We start from the raw sequence: 22922 nt of genomic DNA, 5'->3' as shown, positions 1-22922 counted from the left end.
TAAAGACGTTCAGCTTCTATTGGCACTTCTTGGTTTCATCATTATTCATTTTCCACCTCCTCGTTACTGAATAAATCACATCCTACTGCTGCCACCTCCAATTTTCAGAGTAATTAATGCTTTATAGTGCTGCACACACCAGGTACGCCACTTGACGCTTTTCACCATACAATTTAATATTATGCTTTTCACCTACATATTATGTATAGACTTTGATTACCACTAATATGTATTTATCCTTCTAGGCTAAATTTGGCTCATTAGTTATGGGTCTTTTTTTCAGCTGATAAGCAAACACTGCTGTTGTTAGTGAATAACATAAAAAAATAAATTCTTAAATTAGTTTAGAAAATAAGTTTTCAAAAGCACATTTTTCTGTTGTACTACAATAAATTACTCAATATTTTATGTACAACAGAAATGAAGCCTCCCCATAAACAGAACACATTACTGTGCATTTTAACCAATTCTTCCATACAACAATATTAAATACTCCTGTTACTTTATCCAGAGTGTTACTTTATTTTGGTGTTTTGAAATACAATGTCAGATTTCTTCCCCCCTTTGCCCATTATTTTACACTTGTACAAAATTGATCCAATGATTCTGTGCACAAAACATGGTGCCAAGAGTATAAAATGACTTTCTCATCAAGAAAATGGTGCAAAACTTAAAAAAGAAACACAATGTCCCTGCACATATAAAAATAAATTAATACTTTTGTGTGTCCAGTCACTGTCAACCTTTTTTTTTTGTCTGGTCCTAAAGATTCACACACACAAACTGAGGCTTCATTGGCTTTCCTTCACACCAGCGTGGCCAATCACAATCACTTATGTACACCAACGGCCAATGAGAAATAGTCTATGTACACTTAACGAGGTAAAAACTGTGCCACTCAACTCAACTCTGACACACTTCCTCCCCTCTACAAACAGCTATATACAGCCACACCAGCCCCCCAATGAGCCAACTACCAAGTAGCTTCTAGCTTTCAAACACATGACACAGAGTAGAAGTCATTAAAAGGGTTTACAGCAAAATTTGACTGTACAGAGGAAATAAAAAACAAAACAAAACAAAAGACAAACTAAACTTTACACAGTAGTACAAAATGATGTTACACCGCAACACCAGTGGGCTTTTAAAATATATCATCTTATGCCCATCACACAAACAAACTCCAAATAAATAAAAAGCACAATACAAAGTTGGCTTTGATTTTAGAGAATGCAGCAGAATATTTCCTGGTTTTATTAGAGACAGCACGTCCAGCCTCATGTGAGTGAGTGTTTTTTTTTTTTTAATCATATGTTGCCTTAGCAACGCAGCTTAATTACCAGTAGGGTTGTCTAGAAATAGGCTGAGTGACAGGGACACAGGTAAAAAGGAAAATATATCCCAACTTCCCTCCTTGGCCTCAGGCACTTGGGTTTGGGCCCTGATTGGCCAGTCCTGACTGTCGTGGGTTTTAAGCGGCCATTGGTGTTGGCCTTTTAGGTCCTAATAGGCTAGTCCTGCTCAAGAGGTAGGTACACAGGGGGCTCAATCACAAATATGAAATGTGATGTCTTGCATGCACTGACAAAACAACTCCATAATTTCTCTTTGTGTGTCTGTGCCGTGTGGATTAACGAATCCCTCTGAATATTCAACTTGCCATTTTGCTTTCGTACATACATTTCACTTCCCTGAGTGAGCCCCCTGTTTCTGGCCCAGAGAAGAGACAGTGAAAAGCAAGGCTTCTGTGGTGACCGTAGGAGGCTCGACTCACTGACATTAACGGATCCACACAAACGGTGTTAAAGAGACACGGGGAGAGAGGAAACAATGAGAACATGTGGGATATTTTCACAAGCCTCTCACCCAATACTCTTAGGAACCGCTGTGAGACAGATGTCAAACATACATCTGCTACTGTTAAGTCTTGTGGTGGGGACTTGTGTTTTTTTTTTACATTCGTGTATTTCTGCTATTTTTATTATTCATGTTTATAGTTCTGTGTGTGCTAGCATGTGTGCTGAGTGCAAAACTCTAGTTAGCTGAGGCCCCTGAGAGAGTGAAACAGCGAAGAGACCAGAACGAGAGTGTGGAGGACAGGGAGAGGAAAAAAAAGACAGAGGACAAACTGGGGAGACAAGACATAGCAACAAGAAAAATAAGAAAAGCAGAAGGCGAGAAAGCGGGAGGTTTAGATTAGAGAAGAAAATATTGAGAGATGATGTAGGAAACATCAGCTCGTCAGCTCAACTCATCTGCTGGGAGAAGAGAACAGATAAACCATGTGCTCCGGTACTACAAACTGACACCAACATGACACTAAGTTACGACCAGTGATAATAAAAGAAAAAACATTATTTCAATAGTGACAAAATAAGAACCTGAAGCAGCACTAAAGCCAAAATGTAAGAAATCTAAAATTGGATGGAAATAAATAAAACTAATTTACACAAAACACTGTGTAAAATCTGTAATCTGAACAAGCTGCAAATATAAACCTGGCTAGGTCAACTACTCTGAACTAGAGACAGCAAAAGACAAAAGCAAAAAAAAAAAAGCAAAAAGAAAGTCAAATCCTCTTTGTCTTCTGCCATCACTTGCCACAGGAAGTGTGTGCTAATGCATTTATTCTAACAGGACACAGACTGCTCTGTTGCCAGTGTTCTCATTACTGAACAATAAAGTTGACCAACAGGCTGATCTCCACAAAACTCTGCATATTTATAAAACAAAAACAAAAACAAAACACACACACAAAAAAAGCAAGAAGAAAAAAGAGCATCTGCCGTCATGTCTTCTCCTGCCCCGCAACGCCCACAGCCTTCTCTGCTAGCCGCGGCTTCTGTGCCCCCGAGGTGTGTGTGTCAGTGTGTGCATGCTGCAGCGCCAGGAAGGGGTTGGCGGTGATGGTGCCTTGGCCCTGGCTCTGGGCACCAGGCAGCAGGTTGTTGATGGACAGCTGAGCAGAGGAGAGTGGTATGGAGGGAATCTGGGCAGAAGAGGAGAGGGACTGCAGCTGCTGGAAATCCTGCTGCTGCATCAGTTGGTAGAGCAACACCTGCTGCTGCTCCTGGGAGAGGAAAGAGAGAGAGAAGGAAGCAAACAGGGGTAAGAAGGAGAAAGGTGATGAGGCAAAGAAGAAGAAACAAGGAAAAGGAAGTAAATATTTGGATAAAGAGAAAATTTAAGAAAAGGGAGCAAGTGAAAAAGCAGAAGGAATGATGGAAACAAAACGAATAGAACAAGGTGAGGTGAGGAGGAGATAAAAGAGTTAAACATATAACATTGGTGATCTGTGCCACTGTCCAAAGAAAAATTGAACCTCAGTGTCTTTGAGTGTGTTCAACTGTCTGTAATAGTAGTGATGACTGTGAACACATCTCCCAGTGTGCGTCTTACCGCTGAAGGCTGTGAAGACAGCAGCTGCTGGAGCTGATGCTGCTGCAGGAGGAGTCTTTGCTGCTCAGACAGGAGGCCGAGCCGTGCAGCGCTGAGGAGACGAAACACACACAGACAGTCAGACAAGCGAAAACACTACACTGCACATTATCAGACTTATACATTCATGTCAAACACTGACGCTGAGGACGCCACAAACTACAAAACACACAAACAAACTGGACAAATCATGAATTGGCCCTGATCATTTTACATGTCCTATTTTAAAGACAAAAATCATAATAAACACAAACATTTCCACTTATAATATTTTCCCCAAATCTATTTGATATATATGAAGAAAACTGAGCTGCAGTGGAGGTGAACTGACGTCTGTCTCACCTGTTCTTACTAGTTGCTGAGTTGCTAGAATCCAACACGCAAGCACGGGAAACACAAAGTAAGGTGCACATTCAAACAGAGAAGAGTCATATGCTCTATTTAGAGTTTTATTTAACTGCTACAGTCTGGTCTAGCTTCATTATTTTCTTATCTGACAAGGACACCAAGCATCACCAGAGGTACCTGTTGTTGACTGGCAAAGTGATGCCTGTAGCTGCTCCTGTAGTGTGTGTGTGAGGGCTGGCCGTGCCCGCTGGTGTCTGGATCACCCCGTTCAATGCCCCGACAATTCCCCCCATACCCAGTGCGCTCCCTGCACCGATCGCACCCATCAGTCCCGCGACCCCACCCAGACCGGCCGGAGTCGTCCCCACAGTGGCGACTCCATTGAGCTGAGGCTGAGGTGGGCTCTGGGAGACGGAGGGAGGGGTGGAGAGAGAAGAGGTGGAGCCGCTACTGCTGTGGCCGCCACATGATGTACTGTCCTGAGAGACACACACACAAGCACCATTAACTACATTTCTTCCGGTCATAATGCATTTTTAACATGCTTATTTCGACACACCAAGTAGTTTATTCTAACTGTACTTTCACTGTAGCTCAGTGTACGTGTTATGCGCGTCTTTACCTGAGCTGCGACAGGTAAAGACGAGTCGGTGGCTCCTTTCACATCTGCAACACAAATGAACAGAGGTTTCGATTTTTTTCTCTGTCTGAGCATTAGGGCTGCGACAAATGATTATCATTACTGATTGCTTTCAACAATTGTTCCGCAGATTCCCTTTTAGTTAATCAATAACTGTTTAGTCTATAAAATGTCAAAGCTCTGGAAGTAAAAATTTGAGAGATATTAAATATTAATAAGAAACACAAACAAGCAACAAATCTTCAAATTAGAGAAGCATGAACCAGAAAATCAGCTCGATTAAATGACTGTATTGATTAATCATTCATCAAACAGAATTGGATTCTCTCGTCTCCAATCTCTCGAACTGTTTCAGCTCTAGCATGCAGATACTGTGAACTCCAAAGCTCATTTGCAGTAAGACAGGGCGAAGTGTAAGTATACACACATTCATCATGATTCTGTTTTTCACCATGTAAACTTACTTTAGTTACCCTTTTCTTCTTATCAAATCAAAGCGTCATTACAACTGCAAATTACCTCACCAGCCGTCTTTATTAGACTATAAATCATTTACCTTGAGTTATGAGAGACTATGTGTGTATGTACATACCAGAGGAGGCCGTGGTGGGGGTGAAAGGCACCGATAGCTGAGCGCTGAGAAGCTGCAGTCTCTCTTTCTTCATGGTCAGAGTTTTAATCTGCTCCTCCAGCCTCCTGTTTTCCTCCTGCAGCTGGTGGAGGGACTTCAACATCCCCACCACTGAGGGGGGAAAAAAAGAGAATAAGTTAAATGACTGACCGGATGTTCATGTATTGGCAGCAATTTGTCCTTCCAGATTAAAATAATTTGTAATCGAGTCAGAGACACTCTTGTTTTTACAATAAAGAAAATAAAAATAATCCTTGGCCAAGTTTAAAGTCACCATAGGCTTATGTAGCAGCGTTAACGATTTTACCTACATTATAGATGTAAAGTGCTGCACTTCAGGGATGATCTTTTCACAAGTGCCAAGTCTAAAGTCAACTTTCTTAAAGGCCACTCATTCCTTAAGGCAACAATGCTCAGCCTCCATTCAGCTCTAGGCAAACACCCAGTGACTAATTAGACAGATATACTCCACTGGGAAGCCAAAGGTCAAGATCACATACAGAACAGTGACCCTGGTGCCTGCGCAGTCAGTCCAGCGCTGAAGGACAACTCAGAAAGCAGGAGGATTTGCCAACACAGGAAATAAACCTGACGTGTCCAGTTGAAGGACGACCTTTCTAACAACTAGGCTACCATCCCCTTTTCCATTTTCAGTTTATTGATTCCTGAAGGGATGTTCAGATAGGCAGATAGCTGACTGACATCGACAGGCACAACAATGACAGATAACGTGAATATGTGACTGAAAAATGGAGAGACAACAACAGCAACAACTGGGACAGAACAAAACTTACAGATCAATTGACAGAAAGAGAGAAATGAAACAAAACAGTAAAGGTGGAAACAATAAACAGACTGAATGTGTGTGTGTGTGTGTGTGTGTGAGCTTGGCTATCAAACCGTTGTACTTTGTATAGTATCCACAGAAATGTGTGTTCAATATGCAAAGATGGACTCATTGGCAATGTTGTCATATTCTATTATCAGATTCAATTAAAGTCTAGATTTGACTAATTTTAGAAACCTTCTTTATGTTTATTTGTTTTACTTATGGTGTATATAGTTATTTTTTATATTATTATTGTCAGGGATAAACATCATGGATTTCTTTAGTGAAGTCTCCCAACATTTGCCATGATAATAACTGTGATTCATTGTCTAACATTAGGAACTATAAAAAACAGGAACTAAAAAAAAAAACTCTATAATTGGCTCATTTTGTTAAATAATAAAGTTATTTCATAAAGCTTAAGGGGTCAAGAAAATATGGCATATCATATCAAAAATAAGAAAACTGATTTTAGATGACACCAAGCCTGGTGTGTGTCCTCTCACCGTCTCCCTGTGCTCCCTGCTGCAGCAGGAAGTTCTGCCCTTCATTCCACTGCCTCTCCAGGAGCTGCTCTATGCTGGTGGCCACCGGGGGCAGCGTGTCCACGTTGCCTCCCCCCGTCCCTAGCAACCCCATCCCCGGCAACGACCCAGAGGAGTCATAGCGGATCTGCAGGCCACCAATGGGAGAGCTAAATAGAGGGAGAGAGAGCATGGATAGAAAAGGAGAAATAGAGAGGTCAATAGGGAGATTAACGACCCAACATAAACGTCAGACAAACATAGACACTGCTGGCTATAAAACTACATCAATTTGTTGTTACAGTGGCCTCTAATGAAAAGGGGCCAGGCTTTCTGTGTGTGTGTGTGTGTGTGTGTGTGTGAGAGCAAGAGAGAAAAAGACAAGAAGAGAAAGGAAGAAAGAGGACAGGCAAGAGAGAAACAGAAAGTGGACAGTCAATCTGTAGAGTGTGAAAGAGGGAAAATGACAGGGACAGTAGCCGAAAGGACACAGAGAGATGTGTACTGTGGAGAAAAACACTGTCCTGTTTGGATTCACACTGCAAATGTAAACACACCAAGTGTCAAAGCACTGTCCAAAAGAATGCAAAGATATTCAAATGTACTAAATGATATTACACGAGAACATTATAAAATTTAAAGTTATTCCTCAAATGATCATGTTATATGTGCTGCCTAAAGAGAAAAGTTAACATTTACTGCAAACCACATTTTTATTACAATTTTCACATGAAACTGCCCTAAACAATAGGCATAAATAACAAATCATGTAAATAAAGTGTCAATGACAAAAAAAAAAGTCACCAACCTCAGCAAGTGAAATTATACATCCCATAAACTTAGTAAAACAAAAATCACCATTCCCATCCTGAAAGTTCCATGCAAATATTCCCAAATGGAGAAGATTCAAAAAGCAACTACACTGTCCGTCCATGTGTGATTAAAGCATTTAAAAATAAATAAATAAAAATCTAACTGGAGTTGAAGGATCGTTACGACCTTCAAAAACACAAGTTATCGTTGGCTGAGAGAGCGAGAATTGCCTGTAGGGGTAAGAGTGAAAGGGAGAGTGTGCATGTGTGTGTGAGAGAGGACTGAGAGGAAGAGAGAGGAAACGAGAGGCCAGCGGAGGGAAAAGCAGAGAGGGGGATGGGTGAAGGAGGGGGGCCAGTGAGGAATGTTAAAATGGGGAGGGATGGATGGGGGGCATCTGTGTGTGTGTGTGTGTGTGTGTGTGTGTGTGTGTACTCACCGCGGGGTGGTCTTGGGAGAAGCTCTTATGGAAAAGCCCTGAGCACCGACGCTGCTGCTGCCGTCTCCCACCTCCTGATCTACACAAACATACAAACATCCACAGAAAATCAACTGGACATCAGAGAACACATCCACACTAAGCCGACGCAAGTCCAGGAAAGTATTCTAGTATACATTTATTTGCTCATATAGCATTTAAGGGAACAAATGAGTTAACTTTGTAAATATTACTATTTATATAATATTTACAGATAAAGCACCAGGATCTATGAATCTCAAACATCTCAACAAAAAACAATTTAACCTGTTGATGTTTTCAGATTTATCCACTTTGGAAAGAGTAAGTTGAGTTTCTGGCCAAGTGTGAATAAAGGGTCAATACAAAGAGCAATTAGCCTTTATAGTATGGACGCACTGTGACACATGCAGCTCTGCAGCCTACAAAACTCTCTCTTACTTTCTATCTCTTTCACTCACTCACACACACACTCACACACTCACACACACACACACACTCACGCCTTCATTCAAACTGCATGTGTGTGTGTCTCTCTCTCTCTCTCCACATTCTGTGAGAGTCTCTCTCTACCTTGTCCCTCTGGGCCCCTAGCCAGACACTTCTTTTCATTTTCCTCGGTGACTAATGAATCACACATGTACACACACACACACTTTTGCATTTAAACACTCGCACAAACTCCCCTCTACTTAAGACAGTCAATCCCAGCTTTTACCCCCACCAGGTCACCACTCTAGTCCCTCACTCGCCTTCTTCAAGTCCTCTTTCTCTCGTTACCCGTTCCGTCCTGGTACCTAGTACCTTCAGACACTCAAAAGCAAAGTGGCTGCCAAAGTAAACAGCCTACATGCATACAAACACCTTTCATGTTAGTGCTCACGTGACCCTTACTGGTTTACAAACACAACTTTTTACTTGTGTAGCTTTCCTGCAACAAAACACTGACGTTCACTAAATTGCAAAGTTATTATTGTCACAATTGATTAGTGGTGAAATGATTCAACTGAATATCTGACAGAAGATTAATGCGCAACAATTTTAATAACTCATTAAAAGTTTCAGGCATTTTAAAGCAAAATTCAAAATATTTTCTGGTTTCAGCTTATGAACTGATTTTTTCCTTTTTGTATATTCTATATTTTCTTGGGCTTGATGTCACATTTGTATCAAATCATATTTGCCATGATTTACAATTTTCTGACATTTTAAAGAAAAAGATAGGATTTTTATTTTATTAAACAATTATATACAGAAATTGCTAAATTCTCAATTTAGTTTACCTAGGACCAGCAAATGTGACATTAAAATGCTTGTTGATGATCAACAATTCTAAAATAAAATTAGTAATTAGTATCGTAATTGCTCGCACAGGAAAACGCATTAAATCTATCTAATATTTATCTGGTCAAAATATCTTCATATTTTCTGTGTAGTAAAAAATCAAAATAAAATAAAAGGTACTTTCTCCTCAGACTAAGCTTGCTTGTGTAAACACACACACACTTTTGTATGGCAGTCAGTGTGAGGACACTCGCTAACATTCCCAAGTCCCCTACTGACATGAAGCCAATGTTAATTTATTCTCTATCAATTTTAGTTCATCACATGGACTGCCTCACCCTAACCGTCACAATTAACTGCCTCACCCTAAACTTTACTCTAACCAAAACCTAATTCTAACAAACCTTAAAACCTAGTTTTAAACCAGAATTAGCTTTTTAGACACCCTTCTCATTGTGAGGACAGACTAAAATGTCCTCACTTTGTAAAAATGTCATTAATCCAATGGTAAAAAATTCATGCAGGGTCCTCACAATAATAGCCACACACACACACACACACACACACACACACACACACACACACACACACACACACCTCTTTGTTGTGTGCACACAAACACACACACACACACACATCCCTGTGGCCCTGTCACTCAACCTGATTAAGGACAATGCATGCTTTTGTTGATCATTAGCCCAAGTCTGCAAAGGTCCATGTGGATCCTGTGTGGACATGTGCGTGTAGTATAAAATTTGAGCCCATCCCTGTTATCACTCTTTTTAAGAGCTGTACAATTGTTTTTGTACTCGTTCATATTATTCATCCAAATACACAAAACAGCTCTTCTTCTTACTGTGAGGAGGTGACCATTTTGTTTTCTAGTACGCATGTGTGGAACGTGTCGGCATATGCATACCCCCGATGGTAGTGTCAATAGTATGTCCGAGGGGGAGCAGACAACACGCACAGGCCTCAACTGAGTTGACCAGCAGGTCACAGTGGATCTGGCTAATGACGACTGACTAACAGCAAGAAGCATCTACTTTCATCTTCCTCCTCTTTACTCTCTGCTCCTCTCTTTACCTCCTCCTTTACTTACCCTGATTAGTAGAGCCATTTCTAACCTCTTCCATCAGCTCTGTTCCATCATCGACAACAAACCATCTTAATTCTTCCACAGGAGAGAGGCACAATTGCAGCCTCTGTTCCGCTTTCACACCCACATGTCAACAAAATCCTCCTTTCTCTCACACTGGCCGCAGCTTAGAGAAAAGTTGTTTGTTAATCATATATAAGGGCATTTTAATTGTATTTGTTTGTATATATGTGGCAGAGAGGTAGGGTAAAGAAAGGGGGGATCGAGGCATGTAACTGGAGCTGAGTGGGAGGAGCTTGAAAATATCACAAGTGCTGACCTTTGACCTCCTGGTGGGACCAAGGGGACGTGACCTATCCATTATCCCTCTCTCTCTCACTCTCTCACACACAGACATTTGTCACGTGCACACATGCATATAAGCACATATTGCATACCTGCTGGTGAGGCCTCCGACTGAGCAATGAGTGCTGCCATGGCCGAGTTGGGGTTCAACCTGTTGCCAAACATGTGGGAGGGAGCCAGGTTAAAGACGGACCCCGGCAAACCACTCACCTGGTGATAGAGGCACAGACAGAAATGTATAAGTGACACGCAACCACATTGATGGCAATGGTGGCAAAACACAAATTCATTAAACGTACAATGTTACAGGATTAAATCCAGTATTTTTTTTCTTAATACGTGACGTAATCGTTGATTTATTTTCTTTAGGCTTCATATCAATTGTTTGACTACTATATGCTTATTAAAGAAAAAGAAATCAAGTAACTGTTGAACAGCAGCAAACTATTGTCCGTGTATAAGCAGAATTGTCATTTAAAACACATTTTCTTTGGTGAGTATTTTACAGTGAAGAGAAGCTTATCGTGTCGATAAAGCAAAATGGTATATTATAAATCCACAGATCGTTCTTCTGTCTTACACATATACACTGGGAGCTCTGACAACATGCTTCTGGTGCATTGGATTAAAATCCAGATCCATGGAGTTTAATCCAATTACGGCATTTCCCAAATAAGAACGGTAGAGCAAAGGGTGGTGTGGAGTGTGAGGGAGGACAGCGAGAGTGGAGCATCAGGAGGGAAATCAGCTCTATCTAAAGGAATAAAATGGACGACTGTTTTTATTACTAAAGAATAAAAGAAGAAAACTATGACCACAGAATATGACAGCAACCAGTGGATTAAAGCCACTTCCACAACATGAGGACCTTTAATTTCTGGCCAACAGAAATGTGTGGAGAGAAACATATATTTTAAAAGTTATAACACAAAAACAAATCATTAGTCTGTTTAAAAATAAAAAACGGGAAAAAAGAACAAGGCTTCAGAGTGTAAATCCAAATCCAATATTTGTGAAGCTTTGCCTGAGTTATTGTTTCTATCTTTTATTTTTAGGGTTGCACCCTGAGGGGAAAAAAGAAGAAGTCTCCTCTTTCAAATTCATGGAAGTGGTATGTCTAAAATAATAAAATCTGGAAAAACATCCTAGAAATTCCCATCCCTGTTAAATGTTAGATTAAAGGAAGGAACCTGTCCCCTCGGTCAATTTTTCTATCTTACTGAAATGACTTCAGATTTCTTTGTACACCCCCCCTCTGCTTGTTCCTGCTTCGGTGCCTTAATCCAGCCTTCTTTCCCCATCAACATTTATTTTTCATTTACATTCATTTTTTATTCAAAGTCTCTCTTGCAACCGCTTTCTCTGTCCCGGGCTGCTGGCCAATAACATTAGGCTCGGAGTCTGCTAGTGGACTGAAAATAGCAAATGGTCATTTCTCTCTCTCTCTCTCTCTCACTCACACACACACACACACACACACACCAATTTCTGTATGGCAGTCAGTGTGAGGACATTCATTGACATAATTAATTCCCTAGCCCCCTACTGTCGCATAGGCCATGTTAATCTACTCTGTTTAAATTTTTTAATTTATCATGTGTATGCCTTACCCTAACCCTAACCAAAACATTAATCTAAAAGGAAAGTGTTTGTCCCTTTCAGATGCTCATAGGCATGGACACAAACACATTTTACAGACCATACAATCATTATCTGGACAAACATTTATTTTCCAAACTTATACCCTTATACCCTGTTCACGTAGCTGCTCTCTTTTGCCTTTTGGTGCAAACAGCCATGTTATCTTGTGCTTGCCTGGGCCTCCTGTCCTCTACAACACAGCGAGAGGAGCAGGGGCATGGTGATGGCCAGGGCAGCGAATTCAAGACATGAGTGCAAAAAGCGATGTCTTTTGGGGGGAGGACACTGGGGTCAGTGATTGAAGAGGAGTTTTTCTTCCCCCTCTTTTTAGGAGGGGGCAGTGATTACTAGAGGGGTTTGAGAAGATCGAGTTAGAGACGGTGCCCTCACTTTTGCACATAAGCATAATTACGCCAGTGGGAAACACACTTGGGAGAAAAACATAAAATGTTTAGTTTTAGTTCTGAAAATCACCATAATTCATTTTGATCTGGAAAAAGCTGCTTCTACATCCAATATGTTAAAAAAAATGTTGTGAAACACTATTTGTTTCATAACTTTACAGAAAAACAAAATTAAAACTGTACCATCTTTCTGATTATGTCTCTTTGTATTTGTAGTAATAAACACACATTACTTAATATTGCAACTCAAACCCTTGTCCTTAAAGTCAGTTCTTGAATTAGGCAGCAGCTGCTTCACTGAATTGTTCAGGAAAAAAAAAAGAGGCATTGTGCTGTGAATAAACCAGAGACCCAAAAATCAGCTACGGAGTAACTTGCTGAGAAAACACCATGTACACAAGGTCAGAACACACACATTTCACACATAATTAAAGTGCAGTGGATTAATAATAGTGCTTAGAGATTTGGTGCGGAAGATGTTTAATTAGTGTCCTTTGGTTTATTTGTGTTCGCACCGTTTATCTGCACTTCAGCTGAAAGATGTGAGAGATGCGGGTGAATTGACAGATGTAGAGGGTGCTGAATGAAGAGAGAGAGAGTGTGTGTGAGTGTGTGAAAGGGAGAGACAGAGTGGGTTTAATGAGCATGTGAGAGTGAGGAGGGCACTGAGAGTTTTTAGCACAGGTTGTGTGTTTGCACTCACGTGTGTCGAGGCTGTGCTGGTTAGCGGTGCAGTGGCAGTGAATGGAGACGGGGAGGCTAGTGAGGGTGCGGGCTGCTGTTGCTGTGACAACTCAGAGCCAGCTCCACCCATGGCGACAGCTCCTGTACCAGACGCTGACCCATCGGCACCAGAGAAAACACCTGTGGAGAAATGCGAGATAACAGACATTCACTATAATATCCACTATTACATTTAGATAATACACCAATCACAGTGACTATAATTGTTACAGCAGGAGAAGCACCGGAGTAAATAAGAAAATGAAAGATGGTTGAATTCCATTTAGCTGCTTCAACATCAGGAGCCAGCTATTGTTCATGCTGGCTCACAACGTCACCCTTAACGTTAAGAGTAACACCTGTGCTTTTCCAACAGAGACAAGTTAAAACGTCTGAGACAATATTCTTCTTTAAATGCATGACTGGATTTGTGTAGAGCATCATATACAACTTCAGTTAAACATATTTTAATTGGACAATTGACATCCTTTATTAAAACATTTTTACCTAGAGCATAAAATTATTTCACTCAAATAACAATAAATGGAGAAATAGAAATACACCAATTGTTTCTTTAGTGCATAGCTTGTTTATACTATAAAGAAACATCTAAAATTAGGTTTTAAACATGCGTCAGACCAGTTAATTTAAACAAATTTAATGCGTAATTAAGCTCATTCACAAAAGTAATGCATGGCTTTGTATGTAGGTCTGCCTATATGGTCAGATCATTTAGATGCTTTCTGATCATAACATTTCATAAAGTGTAGTTATAAGGTAAAACACACATGAAAACACAAACACACCAAGTGTTATTAAAATCAACTAAACATATATACACATTATACTACACATTATCAGAAACTTTTAAATCACCTATGCAAACCTACTGCTCCATTTTCACCCATATGAATTCTTCATTCCCTTATCTCTTTGCTCGCTCTCTCTCCCCTTACACACCCCTGTGCCTGCCCACTAACCAGGGATAAGCCCTGCCCCTGCCCCCCTTTGACCCCAGCAGAGGAAGGGGGGAGAGGCCCCCTCAGCCCCACAAAAGCTTGAATGGCTCAAGGCAGCACACATTCACCGGGGGAACAAGAGAGCTTTGTGCCAGGAGGGGAGGGGTGGAGGGTGAGAGAGGGAGAGCAAGAGAGGGAGAGATACTAACACTACATGGGCCTACGTACTATTTATAACGCTTTGTAATATGCACCAGAAAAATTGATACCCAAAGAAAAGCTGCAGAGGCTCAGAGGGCATGTGCTCCAGCAAGATTTTTAGCAGCTGGATTAGAGGCCAAACCAACAGTTTATCAGAGTTGAGCTGAAGCTGCTGATGGAACAGGAAAATCACAACGAGATGGTGCCAAGAGAGAGCACGCACCAGGAGAAAATAATTTTAATTCATATGGAGGTTGCGATATAACAATGCAAAGGTTAATTTAGAAGCCCCAAAACACCGTTTTTTAGTAAGTCTATGTGTGCACGGTGTTCAACACTAAAATTTAGACATTAAAGCTCTTGAACAAAACCTAAACCAGATTATTTTTTCCATAATCAGATAGCTTATGTTATATTTTTAAATTTAAAGTTTAACAAAATTTATATATTTGATTTAATTATTTTCACTTTCAAAAAAACATCCAGTGACAAATATGGCCATTTTCAACTAAAAAAAAAAAAAAGAAGAAAGAAAGAAAAAGCCTAATTAGCACAATAGGCTGAAAACAATTCTATAAGCTTTGAATTATTAAAACACTTGAAAAGGGTATAGTCAAGTCAAAACAACAAGGCTGCTTTTCATAGCTGTTGAGGAATTGGTCACTGAATTCCTCAGTCATCCAGTTAATGCTGGTGGTGGTGGTGAAAATGTTTTTACATTTAACTCATTATTATTTAATTACTGATTTTGGTGGAAATTAAAATTTACTCTATGATCACAAAAGAAGAAAAACACTAACAACAACACCACCACAACAGACACACACACACACACACACACACACACACACCTACACACAAGCCTGAGCTTGTAATACATATAACCTATCCATGTGATCAATAACATTAAGCCCCTGAAGCACAACTGCCTCCTTCACCCAACCGTCTAGTTCCTTTTGTTCCCACTCAGTACGTCTGTAAGCTTTCAAAAATAACCACCTAGATTAGTTTAAGCTGGTATTCTCTGCATTGTGTGTTTAAGAAGGTTAAAGTTGCATCTAAAAAATCTAGTGGATGGTATCATACTTTTTTATTCAACAGCTGAAATCGTGTTTGGACTCAACTCACTCTATTCAGCTTTAGAAAGAAATTTCCATTTAAGCAGCAGAGTTACGCTAAATACTGGGATCGTATAGTTTTCTCTGTAGAAAAACTGCACACACTCATTTAACCATGGTTAAAAAATTAAAATGTACTGTAGAGACAAACACCATCGACACAAAAAAAAAAAGACAATTGTTATTGTGGGAACAGTCTGACAGAAAAAGCTAAAATCAAATGTAGATCCAAGGCAGTAAATTCAAGTGTGTGTGTGTGTATGTGTGTGTGTGTGTGTGTGTGTGGGGGGGGGGGGGGGGGGGGCGGGGCATATCTGTATGTACCAGCTTTTGCCTATATATGTATATATAAGTTATTATTACAGTCATGCCAGCTGCAGAGTCAACAACAGTTTGGACAGAAACAGTATCAACAATTATGAGCAGACTGGAACAAAACAAACACTCAGGTTTCACACTGAGGGGTGACTACTGAACTACTGATGCTGATACACTTATAATAGTCTAATTGTCTGGTAAATTTCAGATGCCTTTTCAGCTGTCGGCTTAAGATCCATTTTGCATCAAATGTTTTTCCTCGGTTTAAATTCACTATATTTTTAACAAGCACCAATGTGCTTAAACACTGGCTAAAACTGGATTTTAGCCAGTAAGACAAAAACATTGAAAATGTCAACTAAAAAATTTTAATTTAATTTTCTAAATTGTTATGCAATTTTTTAATTATCCAAAATATTTATATTAATGAATCTCCAAAGCATTTTCTAAATTCTTCTAATGCATACATGTATTGTAGTATCAGAATAAAAAGAGCAACAAAGAACTTGCAAATGCAGGTTCCACTATATCAATAATCCTAATTTGGTATTTAAATGGAACCTTGTTCACTACGTATTTTCTTTCCTTAAATGTGTTTTGCTGAAGTGAGACCTGATAATTACTAGGACAAAAAAATTCTAAAAACTAACCAAAATTAGGCCAAAAACTAGGACACTGAATAAAAATAAGCAAAATAACACAACAAATGTAAACATTTTATTTTCTACTCTCTCACAGTAATACACTTATCTCATTATTTTAAGATTGAGAAAAGTGCATTGCCGAAATAAATTCATGCCCACCCACCATCTTTCCTCCCCCATCAGCGACCCACCTGCCGTCAAACATTAACCTAGCCAAAATCTAACCCCTGTCTCCCCACCCACCAACACACATCTATCAGGCTAACTGTCTATCCATCAGCACGGTGGAGTCAGTGGACAGGACGGGAAAGGGTGTGGGGGGCGAGCAAACCTCCAAGATCCTCCCCATTACTGCCCTGCATTAACCCTGAGCTAAATATTTACAGTAGAAAGAACACACGATTCTCTCTCTCTCTCTTTCTCACACACACACACACACACACAAGATGATGCCCAGCCGTTCATAACCACCACTGTTTTCCCTATCTCCTTTTACCAGCTGTGGTCATAAATGCCACAGTTATAAGGAAAAGCGCAACCACCAAAAACCGAGATGGACGTGGTATCGCAAACAACATTCTCCTCAACCACCACTAAAAAAAGAAGAAATAAACAAAAACACAAAAAATCATTGTAAAAAGAATAAATAAACAATAATAATATATATTCAGAATATAAATTGCAGTGGTACTCATATTTATTAAACACTGAAAAAATTCTCATATTCATATATAAATATATATAAGTATATATGAATAGATGTAACATGCCTGTACTTTAAGCAACTTTAAATTTAGGGGTTGGGACAATACAATGATGTAGGACAGATAAAAACCAAAGTGCTACATTGCATGTTGCTTTGATAACATGTATTTAGCAGGATAGTATTGATAAACATGTAATAAATGTAGAAGGAAACTGATTCAAAATTAACCGCATTACACTGAGGATAATAATTAATTTTATAAGGTGGCTGACACAATACCCAACAATCTCTGCATCTAAATGCATGTGCAAGCAGAGACCAAATCACCACTTTTTTTATTGATAGAAGTTTCTCCACACTATTACACCATACCAAGCATTGTTACAGTCCTAATTATCAACCACATCCCTTTTGGTACTATAGGTGCTACTAATATAAAAACAGCATAACAACGACAAAGTCATTCTATCAATGTGGTACTGAGAGGTATTGTCGAATATTTGTAATAGATTTGGAAGTTTAAGAACAAATGTAAGTTAATTTATTTTTAATATGCACCATAGCACATAGTAGTAATAAAAAAATATATATAAATACATTTAATATAGGTCTAGTAATAGCTTAAAATTTGGAGTCACAACAAAGTGAAAAACAACCTGAGTATTAAAGGTCTTAAGATTTAATCGTCTATTAAAAGCCATAAAACATGAACAAATTGGTGATTAATATCTGATAGATGGCTCCAATTGATCAGGCTGATTTTCTTCATTTAAATTTGATCAAAATGAGCAGGTGCACATTATGCAGTCTATATATGCCTGTGTCCACGCACGCAAACACACACACACACACAAACACACACACACACAAACACCTGCATAGAGCAACAACAGGTGAGGTGAAGATTTAAGGAATGAGCAGAATGCAGGTAAGCGAGAGGAGCTGTGGCAGGAGGAAGAAACAAAAGGGTGGTAATTCTGAAAGAAAGGGGAGATGTGGGGTGTGTGGGCTGTACTGAGCCATTTCGATCAACAGAGGGGAACTCCAAAGCATAAAAGACAGTTGCCTGGCAACAGAACACGAAACATAAAAAATAAAAAAAACATATAAACCATTTCCACGTGTGTGAGAAATAACATAGAACTGTCCTTTGACTTACGCGAGGAGCCAATTACAAAGGTGTGTTAAATCTTTGCCATTTGTGAGTGGCAATGTTAATACTTTGCTGCACGACAGTAAACCATAAACGTCTTCAGTTTAATTCCTCAGAATTTAATTTTGTACCACACGCAAAAAAGCCACAAATAAGGAACTGTGTGTAAAGAACAAAAACTGCTGCAACAATGCCACTTCCCTTTTAATCATTCTGACGCCACTATGGTGAGCACAATGAGACATAATTTCTTTGTCTAACAGTGTCATAATTGGCTCATAAATACTGAATCAAACCAGCCATTTTCCTAATTTCGGGCTATTTGCTTAGTAATTTCGTTAAAGAATTAATCTCATCATCATTATGCGGTGATGAGATGAAGCTAATATTATGAAATTATAGCTGAAACTTAACTTTAAAAAATAGGCGACTTAAAAGGAGTTTAAACTAACAAGATCTCATTGTTGATGATAAAAAAGATGGGAAAATTACTGACTGTGTTTTTTAACAATAATATAATCCAAATGTCCTTTCACTGCATGATTGTGCAGCACATTTCTTGTCCTGCTTGCCAGAATAATCTTCAAAGTGACTCTGAAAAGCAACACACCAATGAACACCAGCACCAACACTGTCCACAGCTGCAAGAGCTTAAATATAGAAAGTGATAAAACATAAAGTTAAGTCATATTAATTCAGCTACATTGCTTGCAGATGGGGCTTTAGCTTTGTATTAACCACGCTGTTAATGCTAAAGCACACAAAACTTAATTTGTAAACATGCTTTATAGTTGGATTTTGTCGATTCAATGGGTCAAAGCCATCTAAATGTAGTCTTCATCAACTATTTACTAAACTAGGTTTCAACAAAATCTGTTGGGCAGTGACCAGTAGGAATAATTTCTACCCTTAATGTCCCTCAAGATCCCAAATTCTACCTTTACCTGAGACCTATGTGAGGGTAGAATTTGTATCAAGATCCTTCCTGACTTCATCGTTTTATCCTTATCTACATTTGAATGTACAGGTTAAGTGAAAAAAATCAGGTGTCTCTGCATTGTAAAAGTTATATGGCAAGAACATAAAGCTGAAATCTTATCATACAACTGCTGATTTTAATGTGCTTTTCAAGTAAAATCAGTTCCATAAAATGTTATCTAGCAGTTTGATTAAAATGCTCATTCCCGGTCTAAAACTAGAATAAATGATCATTTGTGTTCATTATCTTCTGATTACATAAAAAAAAAGACTAAAATGTCAAGTATTTTTATCGACTGAGAGCAAAATGTTGAATTTCACAAAAGTGATAAGAACTAACATGGATTTTAAAAATAGCTGACAAACACGTACAAACAAAAGAAGAATTTTCTTAAAGCAGGTGACAATGAAAGACAGTCAAGACAATCTTGCATCATGAAAGACACCTCACCTGGCACAGTTGTCGAGGAGCTGCTGTTGCTCTGCAGACTCCCATTCCTGAGGAGTGATGGGGACTTCTGAATCCCAGCACTGGCACCCATAACCCCTAGGCCCCTCTCTCCGGCTACTCCCCCACCCACTCCTAATCCACTGCTGCAAACTAAACTTGGTCTGCCTGAGAGTGTTGAGGATGAAGAAGTGGAGGTCGAGGCATTGGAGGAGGAAGTGCTGGCTGTGGAGGAGGTGGGTAGAGTCAGGGAGGGAGCTGGTTCTGAAGGTTTCACATCTGTGGTAAAGCAAGGTCCAAATCTGTTTCGCCAGTTGCCCTTCTTTTTCTTCTTTACTCCATCTTCCCCTCCTCCTGTCACTGCTCCACCGATCCCTGGTCCTGAGCTGGAGGGCTGGGCCCGTTTGAATCCTGCGGATCCACCAAGGCTGGTCATCTCACTAGCTGTGTGACTGTGGGAATTCTCATACAACTTCCCACCCACTGCAATGATGAGAAAGCAGAAGTGAATATTTTTGTATTAAACTGTCAGATTCTTGCAATTTTCGCCAGCTTGAGAGGCTTGAAGAAACCACTGACGTAGCCTTATGTCATAACAGGAATTGGTCTTTCTTTTTTTTTTTTACCTATTACTCTGTTTTGTTAATAAACTGCTGAACTGTGCCATCTATACATATCAGAAAAATATTGGTTCACTATAGAGAAGAAAAGTGACAAAACAATCACACTTCAGAAGCTGAAACAAAACACTCTGGCAATTGCATGAGAATTACTCAAACCATTTATCAATAAAATGTATTTAAAAAGTAGCATGATACCTTTTGTTCAACAAACTAAATAAACCTCAACTAATAAACACTTTCAGACTGCAGTTCGTAGCCCAGGGTTGATGTTTAATGTCACTCAGATATTCAGAAATTCCCAAAAGATCGCTTTCACATATACAGTACCTATAAAAAGTATTCACCCCCTTGGATGTTTCACCCTTTTATTGACATTATAAATCAATTGTGGTCAATAAAAGTTGGCACCTTTAACAAACAAATGTCTGAAAAATACCTTGTTAATGTCAACGTGAAAACAGGTTTCTACAAAATAATGTAAATTAAAAAAAAAATATGTAAGGTGAAATCAGTGTTTGTATTATTGTTCACCCCCTATTAATCACTGTGTTACACAGTGGGGATGATGTGTTTGTGGGGATGTGCAGTGTTTGGTGTGTGCCAAACATAGCGTCTTGTCTGATGGCCTAAAAGCACCATTTTGGTCTCATCAGACCAAAGAACCCTCTTCCACTTGACCAAGTCGTGATTTAACATGAGTTTTCTTCAACAGTGGCTTTCTCCTTGCGACTCTCCCATAAAGCTTTGACTGGTGAAGAACCCGGGCAGTTGTATGTACAGTCTCTCCTATCTCAGTTGCTAACGCTTGTAACTCCCTCAGAGTAGTCATCGGTGTGTTAGCGATTTAGACATGTGCCATATTCCTATCATTTCTTGATTGATTTCACTGAACTCCAGGAGATGTTCAGTGTTCAATGTTCAGTGCCTCAGAGATTTTTTTTGTATCCATCTCCTGACTTATGCTTTTCAATGACCTGTTCTCTGAGGTGCTGGCAGTGTTCTTTTGTCTTTATGGTGTAATGATAGTCAGGAATGCTGATTACCAGTGTCTTCATACTGCAATCACTTAAGACACATTCACTGCACTCAGGTACAGTAATCCCCTTTTCACTAATTGTGGGACTATTAGCACCAAATATCTGGACGTCTGTTCGATTAGGTCAGTCATTTTAAAGGGGGTGAATATTAATGCAAACACTGATTTCACTTTACATGTTTTTATTTCATTGACATTACTTTGTAGAAACCTGTTTTCACTTTGACATTAATGAGGTATTTTCTGAAATGTTGTCAAATTGCCAACGTTTATTGACCATGATTAATGTCAATAAAAGGATAAAACATCCAAAGAGATGAAACTTTTTATAGGCACTGTACATTTGTCTGGGCATTTTGCAAACTGTGTTTTCACACATGTTGCACACTACAGAAGATTTTCTGATCAGATGCATATTCACATGGGTGAGAAAAACTCCACTTGATTTTAGAGAAGGGTGCAGGTGCCGATGTATAGTGTGTGTGATACACAAGATAGAGTGGAGATCTAACTTAGACATTACCCAAACTTTTTACTAGGGGTAAACGTCCAGCTAATCTCCGGGCTGTCTGATAAACAATTGGCGTTTTCAGCTTCATGCAGCTTACCCAGTTAATGTCTACATATGTTCAGGGGTTCTTTGTATGCCTAAAAGCTGCCTAAAATTGGTAACGTGCTCCTTATATACTATATTTTTCATGCTAAAAAATAAAGGTCTGACACCTGCAGATGCTGTAGTAGCAGACATAAGAGAACCAAAGAGGGTTGAAGTTCCCTCTGAAGCTCCCCCCTCTGAGCTCGGCTTCACGAGGCAGCTGCTGAAAGATGGGGGGGAGGAGAAGGTAGTTCCACCACCAGGACGCAATGATGAATCAGAGAAACTTAGGAAGTCTGAGGAGGAAGGAGCTGAGGGTGTCTTGCTGGCACTGGTCAACAGGAGGCCTTGGAGAAAGAAAGACAGGATAAAGAGTCAATAAAACAGAAGGAAAATCAGATGAAACAAATATAAGACAAAGATGCAAAAAAAAAAAAAGAAAGCCCAAAAGGAAAAGAAGGAGAGAACTAACAGACATTGCAGCTACAGAAAGTTTCCATACTATTCTCCTTTCCATCATCATGGGAGCAGCAGAGTCAAGATAACCAAAATAAGCATTTTATCTGCTCTCCTGCTCTCTATCTACTCCACAGTCAGCTCTTCCTCATCATGTAGTCCTCCCATGTAACAGACAAACTGCCTTGAAAGCACACAAATAAAAGGATAGTCAGACACCATTTATCTGCTACATCCACCCCCACCCCATAAAAAACACACACACACACACACACGGGCTTCAAGGTTCTGATAGTACAAAACACAGGAGCTCAGTGTGAACGCTGACTCTTTTCAGGTCCTGACCTCACCATACGTTCTTTTTTTCCTCTGTGTTTATGCACAACTGTGTGCTTGTGCTCGTTGTTTCACAGACAGGGCCCCTAGATTACAGGAGCCAGAGACCAGTCGAGTTGAAACAGTGTTATCTTGGCCAAGCACTGAAGTCCTGCGTCTGGCAAGTCAAGCTGAC

The 22922-nt window shown here is 39.6% G+C and overlaps 1 protein-coding gene across 1 annotated transcript in view; it reads right to left on the bottom strand.

The window, feature by feature from the left end:
* Nucleotides 1-498: 498 nt before the first annotated feature.
* The window catches only part of mllt10 (MLLT10 histone lysine methyltransferase DOT1L cofactor), a 42025-nt gene continuing 19601 nt past the window's right edge, over nucleotides 499-22922 (bottom strand). Inside the window, exons 9-19 of the mRNA XM_026362058.1 lie at nucleotides 22084-22302; nucleotides 19705-20184; nucleotides 13157-13317; nucleotides 10501-10618; nucleotides 7663-7741; nucleotides 6393-6580; nucleotides 5019-5168; nucleotides 4409-4452; nucleotides 3964-4265; nucleotides 3400-3490; nucleotides 499-3070 (exon numbers count right to left, since the gene is read on the bottom strand). Of these exons, the coding sequence (XP_026217843.1) occupies nucleotides 2789-3070; nucleotides 3400-3490; nucleotides 3964-4265; nucleotides 4409-4452; nucleotides 5019-5168; nucleotides 6393-6580; nucleotides 7663-7741; nucleotides 10501-10618; nucleotides 13157-13317; nucleotides 19705-20184; nucleotides 22084-22302 (2114 nt within the window). The 3' untranslated portion in view covers nucleotides 499-2788. The remainder of the gene's footprint in view (nucleotides 3071-3399; nucleotides 3491-3963; nucleotides 4266-4408; nucleotides 4453-5018; nucleotides 5169-6392; nucleotides 6581-7662; nucleotides 7742-10500; nucleotides 10619-13156; nucleotides 13318-19704; nucleotides 20185-22083; nucleotides 22303-22922) is intronic.

This window comes from Anabas testudineus, chromosome 2 (assembly GCF_900324465.2).
Source record: "Anabas testudineus chromosome 2, fAnaTes1.2, whole genome shotgun sequence".
NCBI classification, from domain to species: domain Eukaryota; kingdom Metazoa; phylum Chordata; class Actinopteri; order Anabantiformes; family Anabantidae; genus Anabas; species Anabas testudineus.
Note: the sequence above shows the minus strand (reverse complement) of the source record. Positions and strands in the feature narration are given on the sequence as shown.